This window comes from Suillus discolor (assembly GCF_016758755.1).
Source record: "Suillus discolor strain FC423 chromosome Unknown F5147scaffold_1, whole genome shotgun sequence".
NCBI lineage: Eukaryota > Fungi > Basidiomycota > Agaricomycetes > Boletales > Suillaceae > Suillus > Suillus discolor.
Genome location: NW_024541248.1, coordinates 144,404 through 163,401, shown reverse-complemented (window position 1 = coordinate 163,401; position 18,998 = coordinate 144,404). Strand labels below are relative to the sequence as shown.

The 18,998-nt window shown below is 47.3% G+C and overlaps 8 protein-coding genes across 8 annotated transcripts; 6 read left to right on the top strand and 2 right to left on the bottom strand.

The window, feature by feature from the left end:
* Positions 1-774: 774 nt before the first annotated feature.
* On the bottom strand, positions 775-3,292 carry F5147DRAFT_628 (dihydroxy-acid/6-phosphogluconate dehydratase). The gene is made up of 11 exons (XM_041432730.1): positions 3,054-3,292; positions 2,925-3,001; positions 2,855-2,869; positions 2,552-2,805; positions 2,286-2,491; positions 2,041-2,235; positions 1,800-1,989; positions 1,566-1,740; positions 1,324-1,517; positions 1,177-1,270; positions 775-1,123 (listed from the first exon to the last, which is right to left on the bottom strand). Exons 1-11 carry the CDS (start codon positions 3,195-3,197, stop codon positions 871-873), a joined length of 1,797 nt encoding a protein of 598 aa, XP_041299827.1. The 5' UTR covers positions 3,198-3,292; the 3' UTR covers positions 775-870.
* A 2,468-nt stretch (positions 3,293-5,760) lies between these two features.
* F5147DRAFT_741488 (cytochrome P450) lies at positions 5,761-7,855 on the top strand (the record flags this gene model as incomplete). The annotated part of the gene is made up of 11 exons (XM_041439477.1): positions 5,761-5,959; positions 6,010-6,313; positions 6,388-6,408; positions 6,442-6,536; positions 6,592-6,707; positions 6,759-6,881; positions 6,941-7,117; positions 7,162-7,268; positions 7,321-7,433; positions 7,592-7,721; positions 7,774-7,855. The coding sequence occupies 11 exons, from the start codon at positions 5,761-5,763 to the stop codon at positions 7,853-7,855; spliced, it is 1,467 nt and encodes a 488-aa protein (XP_041299826.1).
* Positions 7,856-8,712: 857 nt separating this feature from the next.
* Positions 8,713-9,408, top strand: F5147DRAFT_646953 (uncharacterized protein; the record flags this gene model as incomplete). The annotated part of the gene is made up of 1 exon (XM_041433164.1): positions 8,713-9,408. The coding sequence occupies one exon, from the start codon at positions 8,713-8,715 to the stop codon at positions 9,406-9,408; it is 696 nt and encodes a 231-aa protein (XP_041299825.1).
* A 1,145-nt stretch (positions 9,409-10,553) lies between these two features.
* Positions 10,554-10,781, top strand: F5147DRAFT_563369 (uncharacterized protein; the record flags this gene model as incomplete). The annotated part of the gene is made up of 1 exon (XM_041430668.1): positions 10,554-10,781. A coding segment is annotated over one exon (228 nt), but the record flags the coding sequence as incomplete, so codon positions are not given.
* Positions 10,782-11,022: 241 nt separating this feature from the next.
* On the top strand, positions 11,023-11,283 carry F5147DRAFT_562521 (uncharacterized protein; the record flags this gene model as incomplete). The annotated part of the gene is made up of 1 exon (XM_041430624.1): positions 11,023-11,283. One exon carries the CDS (start codon positions 11,023-11,025, stop codon positions 11,281-11,283), a length of 261 nt encoding a protein of 86 aa, XP_041299823.1.
* Positions 11,284-12,282: 999 nt separating this feature from the next.
* On the top strand, positions 12,283-12,453 carry F5147DRAFT_557594 (uncharacterized protein; the record flags this gene model as incomplete). Its single annotated transcript, XM_041430533.1, has 1 exon — positions 12,283-12,453. A coding segment is annotated over one exon (171 nt), but the record flags the coding sequence as incomplete, so codon positions are not given.
* A 261-nt stretch (positions 12,454-12,714) lies between these two features.
* Positions 12,715-13,263, top strand: F5147DRAFT_563542 (uncharacterized protein; the record flags this gene model as incomplete). Its single annotated transcript, XM_041430683.1, has 1 exon — positions 12,715-13,263. One exon carries the CDS (start codon positions 12,715-12,717, stop codon positions 13,261-13,263), a length of 549 nt encoding a protein of 182 aa, XP_041299821.1.
* A 3,416-nt stretch (positions 13,264-16,679) lies between these two features.
* On the bottom strand, positions 16,680-18,770 carry F5147DRAFT_785200 (GH3 auxin-responsive promoter; the record flags this gene model as incomplete). The annotated part of the gene is made up of 7 exons (XM_041442911.1): positions 16,680-16,933; positions 16,987-17,159; positions 17,215-17,360; positions 17,411-17,596; positions 17,649-17,795; positions 17,846-18,087; positions 18,143-18,770. The coding sequence occupies 7 exons, from the start codon at positions 18,768-18,770 to the stop codon at positions 16,680-16,682; spliced, it is 1,776 nt and encodes a 591-aa protein (XP_041299820.1).
* Positions 18,771-18,998: the final 228 nt, after the last annotated feature.

The following is an 18,998-nucleotide window of genomic DNA, read 5'->3' as shown; positions in this document are numbered from 1 at the left end:
CGACCACACCCGGCACCTGACCAATGAGATGGTCCGCTCTGCATAGCATAGCAACAATCTTTGTCCCGACACCAATCAGCCTCTCGTGTATCCGCAAATTGCAAGCGATTGTTCTCGGTGTGGAGAGAGACGATGCTGTTGAAGATGGGCTTGCAGCGGTTCCGGCCCCAGGTGTCTTTCGATAAGCAAGAGAGGGCATATGAGCAAGAGAGGGAGATTGCGTAGCCTCATACTTGTAACGAGCATGCGGGGCGCGCCAAGCTGTGCACAAATATATCTATTTCCAACTACAAATGGCAAGAGTCAGCAAAGCCTAAAATTGAACCCAAGACGCACGAGTATAATTCGCAGGCCAGGAATTGGGCACCCTGAACGGCAGAAAAGCAAAGAGGAATGTCGACAAAACTGGAGGTAGGAGCCTCGAAGAACGAACTTGAACAAACGAAAAGAATGGCACAGGACAAAATTCGACAAATGTCCATAAACGTAGAAAAATTTCAGGCCACGTCAGCAAAGGTATGTGAGGGGACTTGCAAAAGGATGAATACTATCATGGATTCATGAAGAGACAGGGCGCAGATACATCTATGGCAATAGCTCAAAACTTGAAAGCACACTACCAGTATGACTCGAGAGTCGGAATTACATAAAACATTAGTAGTTATAATAGATTATTTTACATTATTTGCACCTCGGCGGTTTTCGTCACGACACTTGGGAGTCAGTATGTATAATGTTTTAGTTTGGACTCTGCATTCTCACTGTATTTCATTCATATACTTGTGCTTTAGGTATTGTCAATATTATATTAGTAGTTCTCGTCACGACGCTGAGACTTGTGCATCAGTTCTCTTTCCAATATAGCCGATCTTAACCATCCGTGATGCACCCATGGCTGGCATCTTTGACCATTTTAACATACTTGTAGAGTGTTCCTTGGGTGACTTTGATTGGTGGAGCAACCCAGGCTTTCCGACGGCGTTCAATCTCCTCAGAGGAGACATGCAATTTGATGGTGTTTGCCACAGCATCGACAGAAATGGTGTCACCATCCTCCACAAGCGCAATAGGTCCACCGACCTGGGCCTCAGGGACGACGTGACCTATGCAGAACCCATGAGATCTGACAGATATCGCATCAGTCTACAAATCATGGTGAATGGAAATATCACAAACCCTCCGCTGAATCGTCCGTCTGTGAGGCACGCGACGTCCTGACCTAGGCCAGCGCCCATAATCAAACTAGTGAGTTTCAGCATCTCTCGCATACCTGCATAATCCGTGCATTGATATTACCGTTCTGATCGAAGACATTCCACTTACCAGGGCCACCCTTAGGGCCGACGTAGCGCATAACGACGACTGTTTTTTCGCCCTTTTTAATCGAGCCAGACTCCACGGCGGAGACAAAGGCCTCTTCTGAATTAAAGGTTCGAGCTTTTCCGGTAAACCCCAGTCCTTCTTTGCCGGTAATCTTGGCAACAGCACCTCCAGGAGCCAAATTACCACGCAAAATTCTAGGGTTATTTGAGAAAAAGGGCTATTGAGAGATGGCAATGACGAACCTGATGTGTCCGGTAGCTTTAATGGGCTTGTCAAGGGGACGGATCACGTCCTGACTAGCGGGGAGTTGCCCGTGTTTGTGTACCCAACGCTCCAGGTTCTCGCCTAAAGTAGCGCCAGTGACCGTCATGTTGTTGCCATCGATGTAATTATTTTTCATCAAGAAATGAAGTACACCTGTAGTTGAAAAAAAAATTCGTGAACGCAGAAATCATCACGGTAGTCGAATCACTGACTGGGTATGCCCCCAATTTTGTAGAGGTCCTCCATGACATACTTGCCGCTTGGTTTGAGGTTGGCGAGGAAAGGTGTTGATTCAGACACTCGGGCGAAATCATCAATGGTAAGCTTGATGCCAACGGCGTGTGCCATAGCAGTAAGATGCAGCACAGCATTTGTCGACCCTCCTAGGATCATGGTAAGAACCTGAGGCTTGGTATGAGTGACCGTAAAAATTGAAAAAAAAGCATGGCACACCATAGCGTTCTCGAATGCCAAACGCGTCATGATGTCGCGGGGCAGAATATTTTTCTCAATCAGATTTCGCATGGTGGGACCAGCGATCTTGCATTCTTCGTGTTTTTCTTGAGATTCAGCTGGATACGACGAAGAACCAGGAAGAGTCATTCCAATGACCTCAGCTGCACTGGCCATGGTGTTCGCCGTGTACATCTGCCAGTATTTGAATAAAATATCGCTGAATTGGGTACAGCGGTACTCACGCCTCCACAAGCACCTGGGCCGGGGCATGCATGTCGCACTGTTTCATACCTGAGGGCTTCTGCTTCTGGTGTCTTTCCGTCTTGTAGGTATTTTCCGTACGCCTGGAATGCGGAAACAAGATCTAGTCGAGGTTGACCCGCGCATGATGAATTAGCACGAATTGTGCCTCCATATACCATAAAACCTGGACGGTTGAGTCGTCCGACTATACAAGTGTGATAATATGTCAGTGCCCATAGTGGATCTGAACAAGTACCTTACTCACGAGCCATCAGCACACCTGGCATATTCTTGTCACATCTTGGTACTACAACCATTCCATCCAACCAGTGTCCTCCAGCAGCTGTCTCTACCTGATCTGCAATAAGGTCCCGCGACTGCAGGGAGTACGACATTCCCGCAGTGCCCATGCTGATCCCATCACTAACACCAACTGTACCAAACTGGTAACCAATGAGGCCAGCCTCGACCAAGGAACCCTTGATTTCCTGCCCCAAGCCAAGCAAGTGTCGGTTGCATCTGAAAGCACATTGATATTAATATATTTATGGCATACGTTGTTCCTTACGGATTGCCCTCATACCTTAACCGTAGTCAATGGAATGGCCGCAGGAGAATTTGATTGCCTTAGCACTCACCATACACTAGCGACACCGACCATGGCTTTTTGAAAGTCCGCATCATCTTTGATACCTTCAGTAGCGTACAACATAGCCCATGAATATCAGTTTCTCCACATTCCTTCCTCACCGACTCAAATGACTCACTTGACTTGCACCTTGATCTTTTGGTTGCGTGACAGTCCTGCTATAGCGGTTCATGATGGGCTTGTCCTCGCATCTTGTACAGGATGACCACAGTGATCTGGTTTGCCTTGCAAGGCTCCTGCTAGTTGAGAGTCTCGATTGCATGTTCGATCTGCTAGCATCAACTCGACTCGGGTTAACATGGTGTGCGGTTGGAATGCGATATTATATAGTGTGAAGGCTTGTATGACTTGATGGGATCGGCCTGCAACATCTCACGTGAGCCTTGCTACGCACTTCTTAGGGCCATTGGAGCCCAAGAAGTGTCCCATTGTGCTGGCACTGACATCTACACAACAGGGATATCAAAAGGGGTGACCATGTATCATGCATGTGCTTACCTGAGAATGTGGTGGATCAACCAGTATACCGGACCACATGTAGATGATATGATATCCCCTGTACATTTTCTGTAATCAGTATCGTGTACATCGCGTCATATTCAAATTGAATCACTTTTCTATTCGTCTATAAATAGAGCTCTAATGTGTAAAGCCGCTAGACGTCCGTCCTGCGCTTCCCCAAAAAGAACTCAATTGCGACTAGCTAAGTTCACATGGAAGTCCCCACTGGGTCAATTGAGTTTGTGATCTGCGATGATTTTTCCCGTGGCTGCCTTCACTTGGGGATGACGATGCTCTAGTGTGCCATTTGAAAATAATGGTTTATGCGCGAACATCAATTGGACTGATAGTGGATAGCAAGGGGGCACATACGGTCCTACTCGTATCTAGTTTCCCGTGAGGTCATTAAACCGTAAAAGACGGTGGAAAATCAACCAATGGATTGTGTGCACGGTGATCTGTGAGTATCGCTGCATTCACTCTGGAATTAATGCGGATTGACGGCACGTTGAATGGGAAACAAAGTTTGAACACAAAGGTGATAGAACGATTACGCACAAACTGCACATGACGTTCTGATAGAGAGACGCGGCAATATTGATGAACCTTTACTCGGTAAGTTCAGCAAAGGATTTCACGCGTGCACGACTAAATGAGTGGGAGAGCCGTAAATGCAGGACGGGAGCTGAGACTAAGGGGAGAAAGAGGAAGCAATGGTAAATGCCAGGCCACATTATGACATGTGATAGGACCGAACATACAGCTCCAGCAATCGATCATCATACTGCCACATGTACAGGCTGACACTACGGTATGTCCAAGTATCCTTTTTGATGCGGGGTTTGCATTTCCAGGCTGTCGTACACAGAGCGTCTTTCTCCTTTAAGTGGGTAAGATGCTGCGGTAGCTAGTTCCAATAGTAATGCAACACAATCATCTATATCGGTTTGCGGATCTGCTACATCAAACTTTCAAATCTACTTCGGGACAACGAATCAGCAGAAATACGCACGTGTCGCGACAAGTTGGAGTATTAAACATCGATCGCTTGGAACTTGCACATCTTCATAGGCAGACACGTATACGTGTTTCGCATCAAAATTGGCCAAGGACTTGCCAAGTGTGTGCGACGCAAAATTGTTTAAAGGATGCTATTGTGAATGATGATCAAGCTCTGGTGGAACTTCTGATGGAAGATATCATAGTAGATGAGACCTATGGAAGTGGGAATAGATGCACGCCGGCGTACCATTGAATATCTTCAAGTTAGAGATAGCAATCACGTTACTGGTCTCCCCTAGGTAGGTGAAACAAAGACAGCCGTTCCTTCTTTACCAGAAGGGTCTAAAGTTGCCCGCAGTCTGGTTGGTTCTGAAACCTTTGAACCGGTTCGAAAAGGTCCAGCAGGAGAGATAAGTTCTCAGATTAGGTTCGGGGACTGACTGGTTTTTTGACCGTTGCGAACCTGTGCGAACCATAAATTATTTGATTATCAGGGGAGCTCAGTAGACCCGGTCGCTGTCCACTGTCTCGCTGTTGATGCGCGTAGTATTAAGTAAGCGTCTTGATGCTTGCCACTATGCTTATATAAGCAAATTACACCCCTGTTCAAAAGTTCATCGATACTCTAAACCTTCACCGGTTCACCATTCAATATTCAATATTCAATATTCAGCCCTTTACTTCTTGGATTGGGGTAGCCTGGGCGTGTGACGGTTGTGACGAACCTAGGTGCGTCCGTGGTGGTTATTCAAGCAGCCCACATGTCATGATGTCGAGTTTCCCGCCCACCCAGCAGCACTCTCGCCAGCATTCGAACTGAACTAGCGCTCGGTTCCAGCCCAACCACTGTTTGGCATGACCTCAGTACTTATTTTTCTGCGATAGACGAAGCTGGAGCATTAGACTAGAATATACAGGATACATGTATTATCCATAAGAGTGCCAATTCTTAGATTAATTACGGTGCACGGAGTCCCAGTGTTGCCATGGTTCTTCTACACAGACTAGTCCCCTTATAGAGTCCTGGAGGCTGGGCAATCCCGGTAAAATATCGTCGGTCAGCGCCGATCAACGGTTCAGCTTCTTAGCCTACGTTAACCCTCAGTGACTCAGTCACCTGTTGGTGGTTATTTTCAATGGGATCGGCTATCTCTAATCAGCAATTCCAGCAGTTCATATATAATACCTAGGATGGAACTCGGAGGCCAATGCCACGCTGGGCATACCATATTGTGAGTGGGCAACCATATAAGAAGGGACTCCCCTTACTGGATTGCTCATCACACAACACCTCTTCGGTTGTTCACCCTCACTAGTAGACCATGTCGACACTCACGAATGTCACTTGGCTGAATCTACTATGTCTTGCTGGTGTAGGAGTCTACCTGGTAAAGCAGGTGTTCAGAAAGAAGCCTGCACCATATCCCCCTGGTCCTCCAGGGTTTCTCCTTGTTGGGAATGTCCTAGACATGCCTAAAATAAGGCCCTGGCTCACCTTCGTGGAGTGGGGCAAGAAGTATGGTGAGCCACACGTATTTTTCTAATCTTGATTTTTCACGTCATGCATGCAGGCGATATCTCTCATATCCAGGTTCTAGGTCAGCACTTCATAGTGTTGAATTCTTCCAAGACTGCGATGGACATGCTGGATAAGAAGAGCTCGATCTACTCCGACCGTCCTGTTCTGCCAATGGCTGGCGAACTTGTTGGCTGGAAGCATATGCTGGGTTTTTCTCCTTACAGCGACCGGTTTCGTCGGTATCGCAAGGACTTTCACCGCGCCATTGGCACCCGCGCTGCAATGGACGCCTATAGCTCAATCGAGGACATTGAGACTCGCAAATTCCTCAAGCGTGTGCTTACGAAACCTGATCAGTTATGAGAACATGTTCGACAGTATGTATAAATCTGAGTCGTCCTTGCATTGACCTGATCTTGAATTTTATCAGCACTGCTGGCGCTATCATTCTGTGAATCTCATACGGATATGAAGTGAAGGAGAGCAACGATCCCTTCGTCGATATTGCGGACCGCGCTCTTGAGCAATTCTCGCTGGCCACTGCTCACGGTGCCTTTATGGTTGACATTATACCACTCCGTAGGTGTGCATATAACATTCAGACACTCTCCTTCAATAACCTTATAATTTTGAGTGGCCAAGATCCCTGAGTGGTTTCCTGGTGCTGGCTTTAAGCGCATAGCGTGTGAGTGGCACGAGACTGTCGAAGAAATGGTTTCCGGACCCTACAATTTCGTCAAAGCTCAGATGGTGACCAACATTTGTAGCTCAGATATCATGTATTGAAGTTGAATGTTGCAGGCTGCGGGTATTGCCCCGAAGTCTTTCACCTCATCTCTGTTGGAAGGCCAAGATCTGACTTTGGAAGAGAATGACCTGGTAAAATGGTCCGCTTTGTCTCTATACGGCGGTGGTTCCGACACAGTTGGTCCCTACATATCTCAATTGTCGTGTGTCAATGAGACTAACGCCTGATTTCTCAGACTGTATCAGCAATATATGCGCTCTTTCTAGCTATGACACTTTTTCCTGATGTGCAGAAGAAAGCTCAGGCTGAAATAGATGCTGTTGTCGGTCCTGATCGTCTTCCCTCCTTTGCCGACCGCGCCTCCCTCCCTTATATCGAGGCGCTTGCCAAAGAAGTACTGCGCTGGAATTCTGTTGCCCCTACCGGTCTGTGTATCTCGTTTATCATATTCTTTAGTTACCAAGCGGTATCCCTATGTCAGGTTTTGTCCACCGTGTAACTGAGGACGACATCCACGACGGGTACTATATTCCAAAAGGTTCCCTTATTATACCCAACCAATGGTTGGTATCTTCCTCGTTCCGTGTTCGATATGTTCACGGAATATAACAACAGGTTCATGCTCAACAACCCGGAGACATATGCTAATCCCTCGCAATTCAATCCTGAACGCTTTTTGGCCAATGACGGAAAGAAGCCAGAGACAGAGCCCCGCACAATCTGCTTCAGTTTTGGAAGACGGTAAGCTTGAAGTTCATTTTGAGAATAATACTAGTGCTAAATTGCCACGCCCCCAGTATCTGTCCAGGTATGCCCAACGCACAAAATCGTCCAAAAAACAAGTATTCTGATGTGCTTATTTCTTTTCTTCCCTTTTCTTTCACAGGTCTCCTTCTCGCTGAAGCCTCCGTTTGGATATCTGCTGCAATGTCATTGGCCGTGTTTGATATCTCAAAGGTCGTCGAGAACGGTGTTGAGATCACCCCCGAGGTTGACCCCTCATCAGTCACGATCAGGTATGTCTCTCATCTTATCGTGTAAGGTGTTGGTATGAATAAACACTCGTAGTCACCCCAAGCCCTTCAAGTGCTCTATTAAGGCCCGCTCGGCAAAAGCCATCGCGCTCATTCAACAGGATGCTAACTACTGAAGGCACGAAGATAAGATTCTTGTCATTTCCCTGTTATGTTTTCTCTCTGAGAAGTGAAAGATTGTTGTGATCGTACATCATATGTCATTGCCTCGTCTTTTGAATCATCATCATGTCTGATAACTTGAGTAACAAGCTTAAGTTCTTTGGTCAATGGCTAACGGCTATACGCGTTGCGACTACTCTCCACCAACTCTCCACTGATCAGAAATCTCAGAGCATTTGGACACCACCTCCCACCGTTGCAACGGGGGTTGCCGGTGGGACGGGAGGAGCGGACAGGAGGAGCAGGCAGAGGGGTGCCAGGGGTCTTGGGGGTTCCAAGGGTCCCAACCACACATAGACATGTAGCATGACACATGTTAGAGGCATTCCATTCCATTCAGTTCAGTCATAGCAGCCTGAGGTTCCTCTTCCTCTTGTGAGCACAGGGTAGAGCCAGGTCCACCTGGTGATGAGAGTGGGACAACGACCCATTGCATGATGAAACAAATGCTGCCAGCAGTAGTCAAACAAAAACCAGAACCAGAATCAGAACAACTCACCATAGAAGACATTGCTTGCATACGACATCTTGCATCCCAAAGTTTCCTACTAACCAACACTCAAACTCCTTCGCCTGCAGAACAGATCTAACAACTCCCCACCATCCACGCAACATTTCAGCCCCTCCGCATCTACAGCAGTCCCCTTGTGTGGGGTCACCACTGGAAAACGAACTGGATAGTCCTACAACGCGCCTATGTCCAGCGCGGTTCACACCGAACTATCACGTCAGTGGTTCCACCACACCAAGCTCTACATCTTCATTCATAAACACCAAACCTTTCCCAACACCTTGCCCGACAACACCAGTCATGAGCGGTGACAACCCGTGCCCAATCCCATTGTTCCATGGTGACTATAGGGAAAAAGAAGAGCCATCATTATGGTTTGCGCAGTTCCGACTATCCCTACCAGACAGCTACTCTGATGTACAATGCATACAACGGCTCAAAATGCAGCTCGCACCAGGGAGCATGGCAGATCAGTGGTTCGACGACATCTCAGTAGCCTGTAGCTTGTTCAATCAGTTACAAGGGGAATTCATGCTAAGATGGCCGCCACCAAAACCGCCGCAGTACTCACGAGCACAGCAGAAGGAGTGTGTTATGGCGCAGGTGCTGAAAGAGGAGGACATTGGAGTATGGCTACCAGGAGAACCCATGAGCAATTATGGACAGGTCACTTGGGGCAACAAAGTGATGCGCATCACCATGGGTATGGGCGACAGCACAGGACTCTTGGTGGAGTATGCACTCGAAGGAATACCCAATGTACTCAAGGACCACATGACATGTTCTTACGCATCGTGGCAGGAATTCCTTCAAAATGTAGAGAGTGTACCAGCGGTCAAACTGAAGAGAGCTAAGGAAGATCTGAACATGAACCGAACACGAAACACTGACATTGCACAATTGAAAGCTCAGAATTTGTTGGCACTCAATACACTTCCCTTCCAGTTCACACAACTATCCATGGACAGCGGATGCTCTCCACAACCATACTACTGAGCACCACACGCATACACCAATCCTAATTCATTCCCCCAATTACCTCCAAATAACTCAAGTGCTATGTTAACTCAAGGAATACCTCTCGCGCCAATGAGCAGACCAATACAGAACACGGGAGCAGGGATTATGGGATGGCAAGGCAGCCCATTCACGCATGCAGCTCTTACGAGAGCACAAATCATGGAAAAGCTGAATATGGTACCACAATGTCAGAACACAGAGACAGGAATGCGTCAATACGAGGCAGATGTGAACACATGGCATTGTATGCATGGCACTGAAGGAATTCCATCCATAGAACGTCCATATCCACTGCACCTGGGTACAGCAATCGTCGGATCGGGAGAATGCTATACCTATGGTATGGTTATGGAACTGATGCATCTCAGCTTGCAATGCACTGCAACAGAGACATTACGGCCTCAGGAGTCAAGATGGCACCAACACATAGCAGCAATGTTAAGGCGAGCCTCTCCCATGCAGACGATGACCCCTGCATACATGATAACACACACCATGCAGACAATGCACCCATACTATCAGCAATACAGGGCTCCACTAACACCACCTGTGTTCACAGTACAAGAGGATCAAGGCTGGTGGGATCACACCAATGTGTGGGCGCAACAGGAGACAGGATATGAGTGGGAGCCAGAAAATTACGGGGGACCTCTACCCAATGTGGAGCAGTAGCAGTCCCCCAAACACAGACTCCATCTATGCACATTCAATCGCCTGTAAAACTGACACATACACTACCTACTGTACATAACATTCCTACATCTATGCCGTCACCTTTCTCTCATTCTCACCTAGAACGCACTGATGATATTAGCGCAGAAGTTTCATTATCTCCTTCCAAGTTATACGAGGCAGATCCTATTGTCGCTATGGCAGACTCTCCCCCGGTTGTACTGTCTCTTACACAGAGCAATCCTATTACTGATGTTTATATGGCGGATGCTTCAGGAAATCCCATTTGAACAGGAACAAGCAACCCGTTCTTGACGGTCCCAATCCTACACAGACCACAAGGAGAAAAAGTCCGATTTTTAGCTATAGTTGACAATGGCGTGATGATCAACACCATCAATATGGCAGCATTTCAATGAATAGCACAATGACTCACTCCGCTAAGTCCTTCACAACGTACATTACAAATGGCTGATGGATCATTAGTACCTTCAACAGGCGTCTGGACAGGACAGGTCTCATGGGGACCCTTGCAGTTAGAAGCTTTGTTTGAAGTCTTCCCTAGCAGAGGATTTTGGCGTATGTTGATAGGAAAGCCATTGCTTGAACAGTCTCAGGCCATGCAGGACTACGACAACAATTCCATCATGTTCGCATCTCAAGGATCACAACACTGAATAAGCAACTTAGCACTGTTCCAACCATTACCACTCCCATGCCTTCCAACTGCAATAAGTTTTCCAACTGCAACTAAGTTTCATTCCCCCTCTCAAATGTCCGAAGAATCCACCTAATGTCACGAATATAGAAATACCGTCGCAGCAAGATAAGCATAATGTATTGCACATGGAGGACACGGAGGATAATGCACTCTTAGGTGAAGTACTAGACATTGCGCATCCCAACCTGTCAAATGATATGTTCACTAGATTAACCTCTCTCGGACCATTCTATCCACCATGGGTGGAGTTGATTGTGAACACTGTCCGTTATGTACCACAACTTACAGATGACCAACACCATATAGTATGGAATCTACTTACAGAATTCGCTGACGTATTTGCATTGTCGACAAGGGAAGTGAAACAGGTAGATTTCGTTAAGTTCCGGTTGTCAATACCTCCAGATGCAGGATTCTCCAAGAAAGTCCACCAATGCCTGCTAACACAACCACAGTGAGAGTACTTGTTCCCGGTGCTGGATGAGATGAGAGAGGTGGGGATCACCCGATTCATACCATTGGACGAAGTCAAAGCGGTAGCGTCTATGGTACTTGTGCAGAAGACTCACTCGGGCACCAGTTTATCACTCGATGATATCCGGCAGATCGTTAATCAACAGTGTATAGAATTAGGTGAGCCGCTGGACCCTAATATCGATCCAAACTCAACACCAGATAGGATACTAGAACCTGTTGACTCGTCGAAAGTGAAATGGCGAATCTGCCAGAATTTTAATCAAGTCAATAGGGTATCTAATGTAGCACCCACACCGCAAGGAGATATCAACATGAAGCAACAACAATTAGCGGGACATGAGTACATTTGCGTTCTCGATTTTGCAGCAGGATTTTACATGATTCCGGTAGAGAAAGAGAGCCAGCCATACTTATGCTTTTATACAGAAGGTCGCGTATATGAGGCATACTGCCGGATGCCAATGGGAGTACAAGGTGCACCATTGTGCTTCAGTGATCTCACAGCTCAAGCACTCCATGACATCATGTTAAAGCTACTCTTGGAACTATACGTAGATGATGGAGCAATGGCAGGTGATAACTTTCTAGAACTATTAGGATGACTATGCATGTTCTTCAAGCGATGTCACAAGCTAAGTCTGTCATTATCACCATCTAAAACCATGCTTTTCTTTACAGAACTTGTTTTTGGTGGAGCACAAGTGGGATGCGATGGTATCAAGCCAGATACAGCAAAGATTGCGGCAGTAGCTGAGTGGCCGGTTCCTAAGAATCTACTAGTATTGATGCACTTTTTAGGTTTAACAGGTTATTTCCGAACTCTTATCAAGGATTATGCTAGGATCACAGTTCCCCTCACAGATCTACTCCAGAACCTAGACTTGCCATTGGCAGACGTCAAAGGAGCAAAAAGGAAGTATTGACAATTCCTGAGAGACCGCAACCTTGCACAATTCTAGGAACCATGCCATACTTGAGCGTTCCTATGGCTCAAACAGATATTAGTATCAGAGCCCATCCTCAAGGCACCGAAATTTGATGGCACCCCATTCATAGTTACAAGCGATGGGTGTAAAGACAGATTCGGTGCTGTCTTGTCGCAATGTTTCACAACTCAACTTCCCTCAGGTGACATGATAGCCAGAACCCACCCAGTCGGATTCACTTCGAAACACATGTCACCAGCAGAAGAACAATACAAACCATATCTACTGGAGTTTGCAGCACTTAAGTTCACCTTCAATCACTTTGGCAGAATGATTTGGGGCTTCCCAGTAGAAATTGAGATGGACTGTACCGCCCTTCGGGACACACTGCTCAATGACAAGGCATCAATAGTGCATGTGAGATGGAGAGACAGTATCTTAGCATACCAGATAACTTCTGTACGGCACAGAGCAGGAACTACTAACATGGCAGCAGATGCTTTGAGTCGACGAATGTCAGGGCAACCATGGAAAGATGGAGACGGCAGCACATGGTCTGTTAGTGAAGATTGGGAATCGGCACATGGCTTAGTAAATGACTTACTGCATCTCGACGATACTGACACAACGATTACAGAGCTCAAGTCACACTTCGTAAACGAACCCTTGTTCATGGAGGTAATAGAGGCCATACATAACCTTGATAGCGCCAAGTCAGAGCAAGATCGTAGACGGGCACGGCATAGGGCACTGGGGTATAGCATCGAAGAAGGACGCCTTTGGCGTATCGTGGATGGCAAGTCTATTAGGGCACGACCACGGTTAGAGTGCATGTCGCAAGCAGAAGCAACGGAGATGGCTAGACAAGAACACACCAACAACAGACATTGGGGTCGCGACCTCACCAAGCTCAAGCTAATGGACCATATATATCACACACGTGGCCAGACCATTTCGACAACACGATTAGGCACCTTAATGAACGCATCATCCCCGTGTTCCAATATTCACCTAAGGAGCTGTTACTGGGGCTAGTCATCAATATAATACCCACATCTGCGTCACACACCAGCAGTGAGCCTTCCATCGTTGATGTTGAAGTACACATGGCATATGTGGAACAGCAACATCTGGACAGAGCAAATCAAGCAGTCTCTCATGCCCACAGATGCAAAGCGGTTTTCGATCGTCGGGTTCTCAAGTCTCGTGCAGGTGAAGTTATCTTTGAACCAGGTCAATTAGTACAAGTCTATGCTAACACATTAGATATGACACTCGTGTCATCAAGGAAACTACAACCCCAGTGGTCAGCACCAAGATGCATCACATCCAAGATAGGGAACTCATACACCATCAGCACATTGGAAGGATTCCCCATCAGCGGATTGTTCCATGTGAGAAGGCTGCACCTGTTCATTCCACAAGACAACACAGCGCTCGCATCTCTTCAAGAGACGCTGACAGAGAGCATTGCCAAAGAAGACTTGCCCAATGTATGGGACCAAGAGCTAGATGCAGACATGGAAGAAGCGAGTACGGAGAGTGAGAGTGTGCAAGGTGCAGAGGATGAGAGTGGTTGAGAGCAGAGCAGGGTCACGCCCCCGGAGGTGCACTTTAGAGGGGGGCACATACAACGGGGGTTGCCAGTGGGATGGGAGTAGCAGACAGGAGGAGCAGGCAGAGGGGTGCCAGGGGTCTTGGGGGTTCCAAGGGTCCCAACCACACATAGACATGTAGCACGACACATGTTAGAGGCATTCCATTCCATTCAGTTCAGTCATAGCAGCCTGAGGTTCCTCTTCCTCTCGTGAGAACAGGGTAGAGCCGGGTCCACCATGTGTACTATATCACACCGAATGTGAAACTAGAGTAACGGTAAAGCAGCTTATATTCATAAGCAAGTGATTCACAGTAGTGCCCGGTGTACTCTGCACAGTGACACAAGGATAGTAGGCCACATCATGTTCAGGATATATCCGATACACTCATCATTCCAGTGGGGATAACAAACAAATTGAAACATGTGTCATGCTCCTTCTGGCACACATCCTCAACACATTCTTGAAATTCATTCACTGCATGCGCGCGAACTCGCCCGCTACCAGATGGTCGTCAATTATCAATACAGTTGGTGGAAGCGCTTCGACCTGATCCTGTTCGAGATGCTAAATTGTATCCTGCTGGAGGTCATTCAAGTCGAATCTGATCATTAAGGAGGATTGTTTACCCAGTCACCATAACACCTTTTGCCAGTGGTGAGCGAGAATACCGTCCTTACCAACACCTGCCGTCATGCGCATGTGGTTCCCGCACTTTCTTTGATGCAGATGGGCCCGCACTGACGTGGGTACCTCGGATGCTTGTATTGACACAGATGGGCCCACACGTATGTTCATGTGGACGCCTTCTTACTACTCCGAGTCGTGTTACTAATAGTAACTGTCTCATACAGCCTTAACTCGATTGGTTTCCTTTGCGGCTCCTACGATTTGGGGTTCCGAGCCTCGAGGTCCACTTCTCCATGTCGCATTTATTCCTACTGATGTGGGAATTGCTGTCCACCCCAGCTCACTTTTGCACAGATCGGGGCCACTACTATCGGGGCTTCGGCGAAAGCAAGGGTTTTGAACACTTACGGGATCACACGAAATATGATTCTCATATGACGGTCGATAAATCTCCTTAAGGATTTCAAAAGGATTTTCTAGAGATGAAGTGGCCCAAAGAGAGTGGGATATACACGGTAGATACCTGGGATCTGTATTGCTATCCCATCCATGATATCATTAAATTTCAAGCTGGCAAACACTAATCATCCGCCAGTCAAAATTCAGTTCAGGTGTTATGTGGTCTGCCCGGCTACTGCTAAAATTTGTAGCTATATACAAGTGCGGAAAGGTAAGACATTCCAGCCAGCCTGTACAACATGTCACTGTTTTACAACTCCATTGACCTAAGCCAGACATGTAGTGCACACTTCATGATTACAACGGTGGCCCGGGTTGACCGGTCGACCTGTTGAAGGAATCTCTCATTGTTTGGAATGTCTCTGAAATACTAAATGCTATAGTATGCGCACTCTTCTACGCCAATTTGCACTCCTTCTCAACATCCACAAGGGGTTGGGCCCATTTCCCTCCATTCCAAGAACTGATCCTGAGCCACTCATCTTCCTTCAAAACTCATTTGAACCACAGCAAACGACAAGCCACGATGATGTCTGTGTCGCCCATGATTCACTTCCCGTCTGTCTTCTGGTACCATTCACACGCAGTATTGTACCCCTTCTCTAGTACGGTAGGGCCCAGTCTTCACCGTAAGTCGCATCCCGAGGCAGTGGCACATTTATCGAACGAACTCCGATGGCACTGGTGGGACTCCAAAGTATATCATTGAAAATTTCACTGCCATAAGGGAATAACCTTGGGCACGTCTTGGAAGGCGCCGGGTGTCCCCTTTCAGAAGTTCGGGTCCCATTCCGAATTTCCAAGTCACTCATAATGCCGGCGGCAAATTGCGCCCTTCCATTGCCTTAAAAGGCATGCCAAGTAAACTTAGTTTTTTCCGAAAATTTTAACACACAAATTGAAACACGTGCCATGCAAATACATTCAGCTCAGTAAGTCCCGGTTGCTCCCTCGTGGTACGTCTCGACTCCCATGCTCGGAGATGTTGAAATTCATTCACTGCATGCGCGAACTCGCCCGCTACTACCAGATGGTCGTCAATTATCAATACAGTTGGTGGAAGCGCTGCGACCTGATCCTGTTTGAGATGCCAAACTGTATCCTACTGCCAGTGGAGGAGGCCATTCAAGTCGAATCTGATCATTAAGAAGGAATGTTTACCCAGTCGCCATGATACCCTTTGCCGGTGGCGAGCGAGAGTACCGTCCTTCGTGCGTATGTCGTTTCCCGCACTTTCGTTGACGCAGATGGACCCGCACTGACGTGGGTGCCTCGGATGCTTGTATTGACACAGATGCCCACATGTATGTTCACGTGGACGCCTTCTTACTACTCCGAGTCGTGTTACTAATAGTAACTGTCTCCTTTGCGGCTCCTACGGTTTGGGGTTCCGAGGTCCACTTCTCTGTGTCGTCGCATTTAGTCCTATTGATGTGGGAATGGGCTTCGGCGAAAGCAAGGATTTCGAACACTTACTGGATCACGCGAAATATGATTCTCATGACGATCGATGAATCTCGGATATAAGGATTCCAGAAGGATTTTCTAGAGATGAAGTGGAAGAGAGTGGGATATACACGGTAGATCCCCGAGATCCGTGATGTCATTAAATTCCGAGCTGGCAAATGCCAATCATCCGCCAGTCAAAATTCAGTTCAGACATCATGTGGTCTGCCCGGTCACTGCTAAAATTTGTAACTATATGCAAGTGCGGAAAGGTAAGAAGAGAGACATTCCAGCCGGCTTGTACAATATGTCACTATCTTACAACTCCATGATAACTTTTTGCAGGAGCCATTCCCTAAACGATGGGTCGGATAAGACGATGGGAACCTTCACCTGGGCCATCGAGACGTTTGTCTTCTCGCATTTCTGCCTGCGATATTCAGTGAAGGTGCCTTTTTTCACGAGACGGACGGTTGGCTTCCTCGCTCTCCCTTGCCAAAAAGCCATATGATACTCATTGTTTTTCATGAGGTCTTCAAAAACTTGTTGTGTTGCCATTTTCGCCTCCATTCCTGTGAATATAAATTAGCGCAGTCGCGTGGAAGAGTACGAAGCAAGCACGAACCTATATCGCCTCCAATTTCTACCAAGTACCCATAAGTGACTGGCGTGTCTCGCTCGTCGGCCACAACAGTGAAATCTATGATTTGGCCGATCCATCGTTCAGACGCAGATACGATCGCATCCGTCAATTGCGACTCTGTACACGTTGTTCCATACGCCAGTCCAAGTGAGCCACTTCTCGGCGGGCATTTCAGCTGCCAAACCGCAAATCAATCGTGTCGTAACTTACTCTCGCCTATGAAGGTAATTGATGACAGGTAATCCATCATCTGGCGAAAAGCCTTTAACGACGACGACATCGCCGATACGGTATCTCCACAAGCCATTACGAGTCGTCAAGACGGGCTCGTAATGCCCTCCAGTCTCAAGCTCCCACTGCGACAGGTATGAGCAGACAAGGCTGAGATGCAGTAAATAGTTCTTACAGCGGATAATACACGCTCAGAAGGCTCGTTGGAACGCACGTCCAGATACTCGGTGACCCCATCTATGGGCACTACCTTGAAGTCGGTATTTGGGTTGCCGTTGAAATATGGTATGGCGATATAACATTCAGAGCTGCCATAACAAGGAGACTGCATGGCAACAGAAGGTCCGAGGATGTGAGTAACCTTATGTCGCTGAGTTACCAATTGCATAGTAAACCTTCCACACTTGACATACCTTTGGAACGGATGCAGCAGCGGGGCCTCCAGTGATCCCGATGAACTTTTTCAAGTCAGGCCACACAAGGACTGCCCAGCCCTCGATACCAGGAGGTCCAATTTCGCGAAGCTCGGCAGCACGGACAGGGTTTGGAGTAAAATGATTCTGAGACAAACTGTGAGTTGAATGAAATGTAAAATCAACGTAAATATAACCTCCAAAGGTTCTCGCACGTGCTCTAGGTTTTCCAAGTCTGGAATGATCCCTTTCGTGATGCAGTCGATGAGGAGAGTCCACTCGTCCTCTATGTATTGCAAAAAATTGACGAATACACTGGCGAAGAGAAAGCGGATAGTTGTCACCCGACAGTCTGTGAGTGCAAATAGCGCATTCAAAATGAAGAAAGCACGATAATTCTTCACCAAGGAAATCGCGTATGGACTCGTGTTCCCTGGAACTGAAAGTTGCCTAGATATCAGTAGATGCAAGCGAAAATAGCACAACAGACTTACCCCACAAGTTGAGTCTGTCCATATCGTGCTCGACGTCCCAATTCTTTTGCATTCGCAGAAAACCGACGGTTACCGAGCAGACCGGCGACATCTTGGAGCTTTGACCATCCTCAAGATCTATTTTCAGGGCTTGCCCAAAACTCAAAGAAGATGGTGATAGGATACTACCCTCTGAGTGGCGAAGCGACAAATATAAGGGATGATGCAAAAGGTGCGATGCAGGTCGATATATCGGGAATGTTTTTGGCGCTCTTCCAGATGTCGTGCTGGAAATGGCTAAGCAGTAGGGCAGTCCTGGGGCGAACATGCTCTTTACGTCAGACTCCTTGCAAGGGGTCGCAAAAAACTTGGCTATGAACGGCCTGTAAGGTTCGTAGTTCGTAGTTGGAACGAATTCTCGGAAGCTGCGCAGAAATTCTATATCATCATTCGAATTCTGTGCTATAGCCTCGCGGAAGTCAGCCAACTCGGAAGCATGTTGAGCAAACTGAGACATGGAATTTGGCCGTATAAACCCGAGCAGGGCTTGATTCAGGAGATCCTTGAGCCGCTGAGAGAGTTCAGCGGACAAGGAGTGCTGTAGATCTGTAACATTATTGCAATATGGCGTGGGGTTGGATCTCGACATCATATAACGCGAGTAGTGTTGACTGTGTAGCCTGAAGAATTCAAGTTGAACCTAAAGGGAAGAGAAAATCTACTATACAGTACTTATACTAGTACTATGTACGTCGGCGGATACCCTACCGGCCCAGTTTTCTTCTTGTGCTGGCATCCATGATCTCATGACCACGGCGGTCCGAAAATGAATAAAATGATGGAGTTAGTGATATCAAGCACGGCAAGTTGGAGGAGA

Excerpts from the sequence above, each read along its gene's own strand:
- F5147DRAFT_628 (XM_041432730.1), bottom strand. The coding sequence starts at position 3,197 with ATGCAATCGAGACTCTCAACTAGCAGGAGCCTTGCAAGGCAAACCAGA. Across the intron at positions 1,990-2,040 it reads TGGCATTCGAGAACGCTATG|GTTCTTACCATGATCCTAGG; the intron begins GTGTGCCATGCT and ends ACCAAGCCTCAG. Across the intron at positions 1,518-1,565 it reads AAAGCTACCGGACACATCAG|AATTTTGCGTGGTAATTTGG; the intron begins GTTCGTCATTGC and ends AAATAACCCTAG.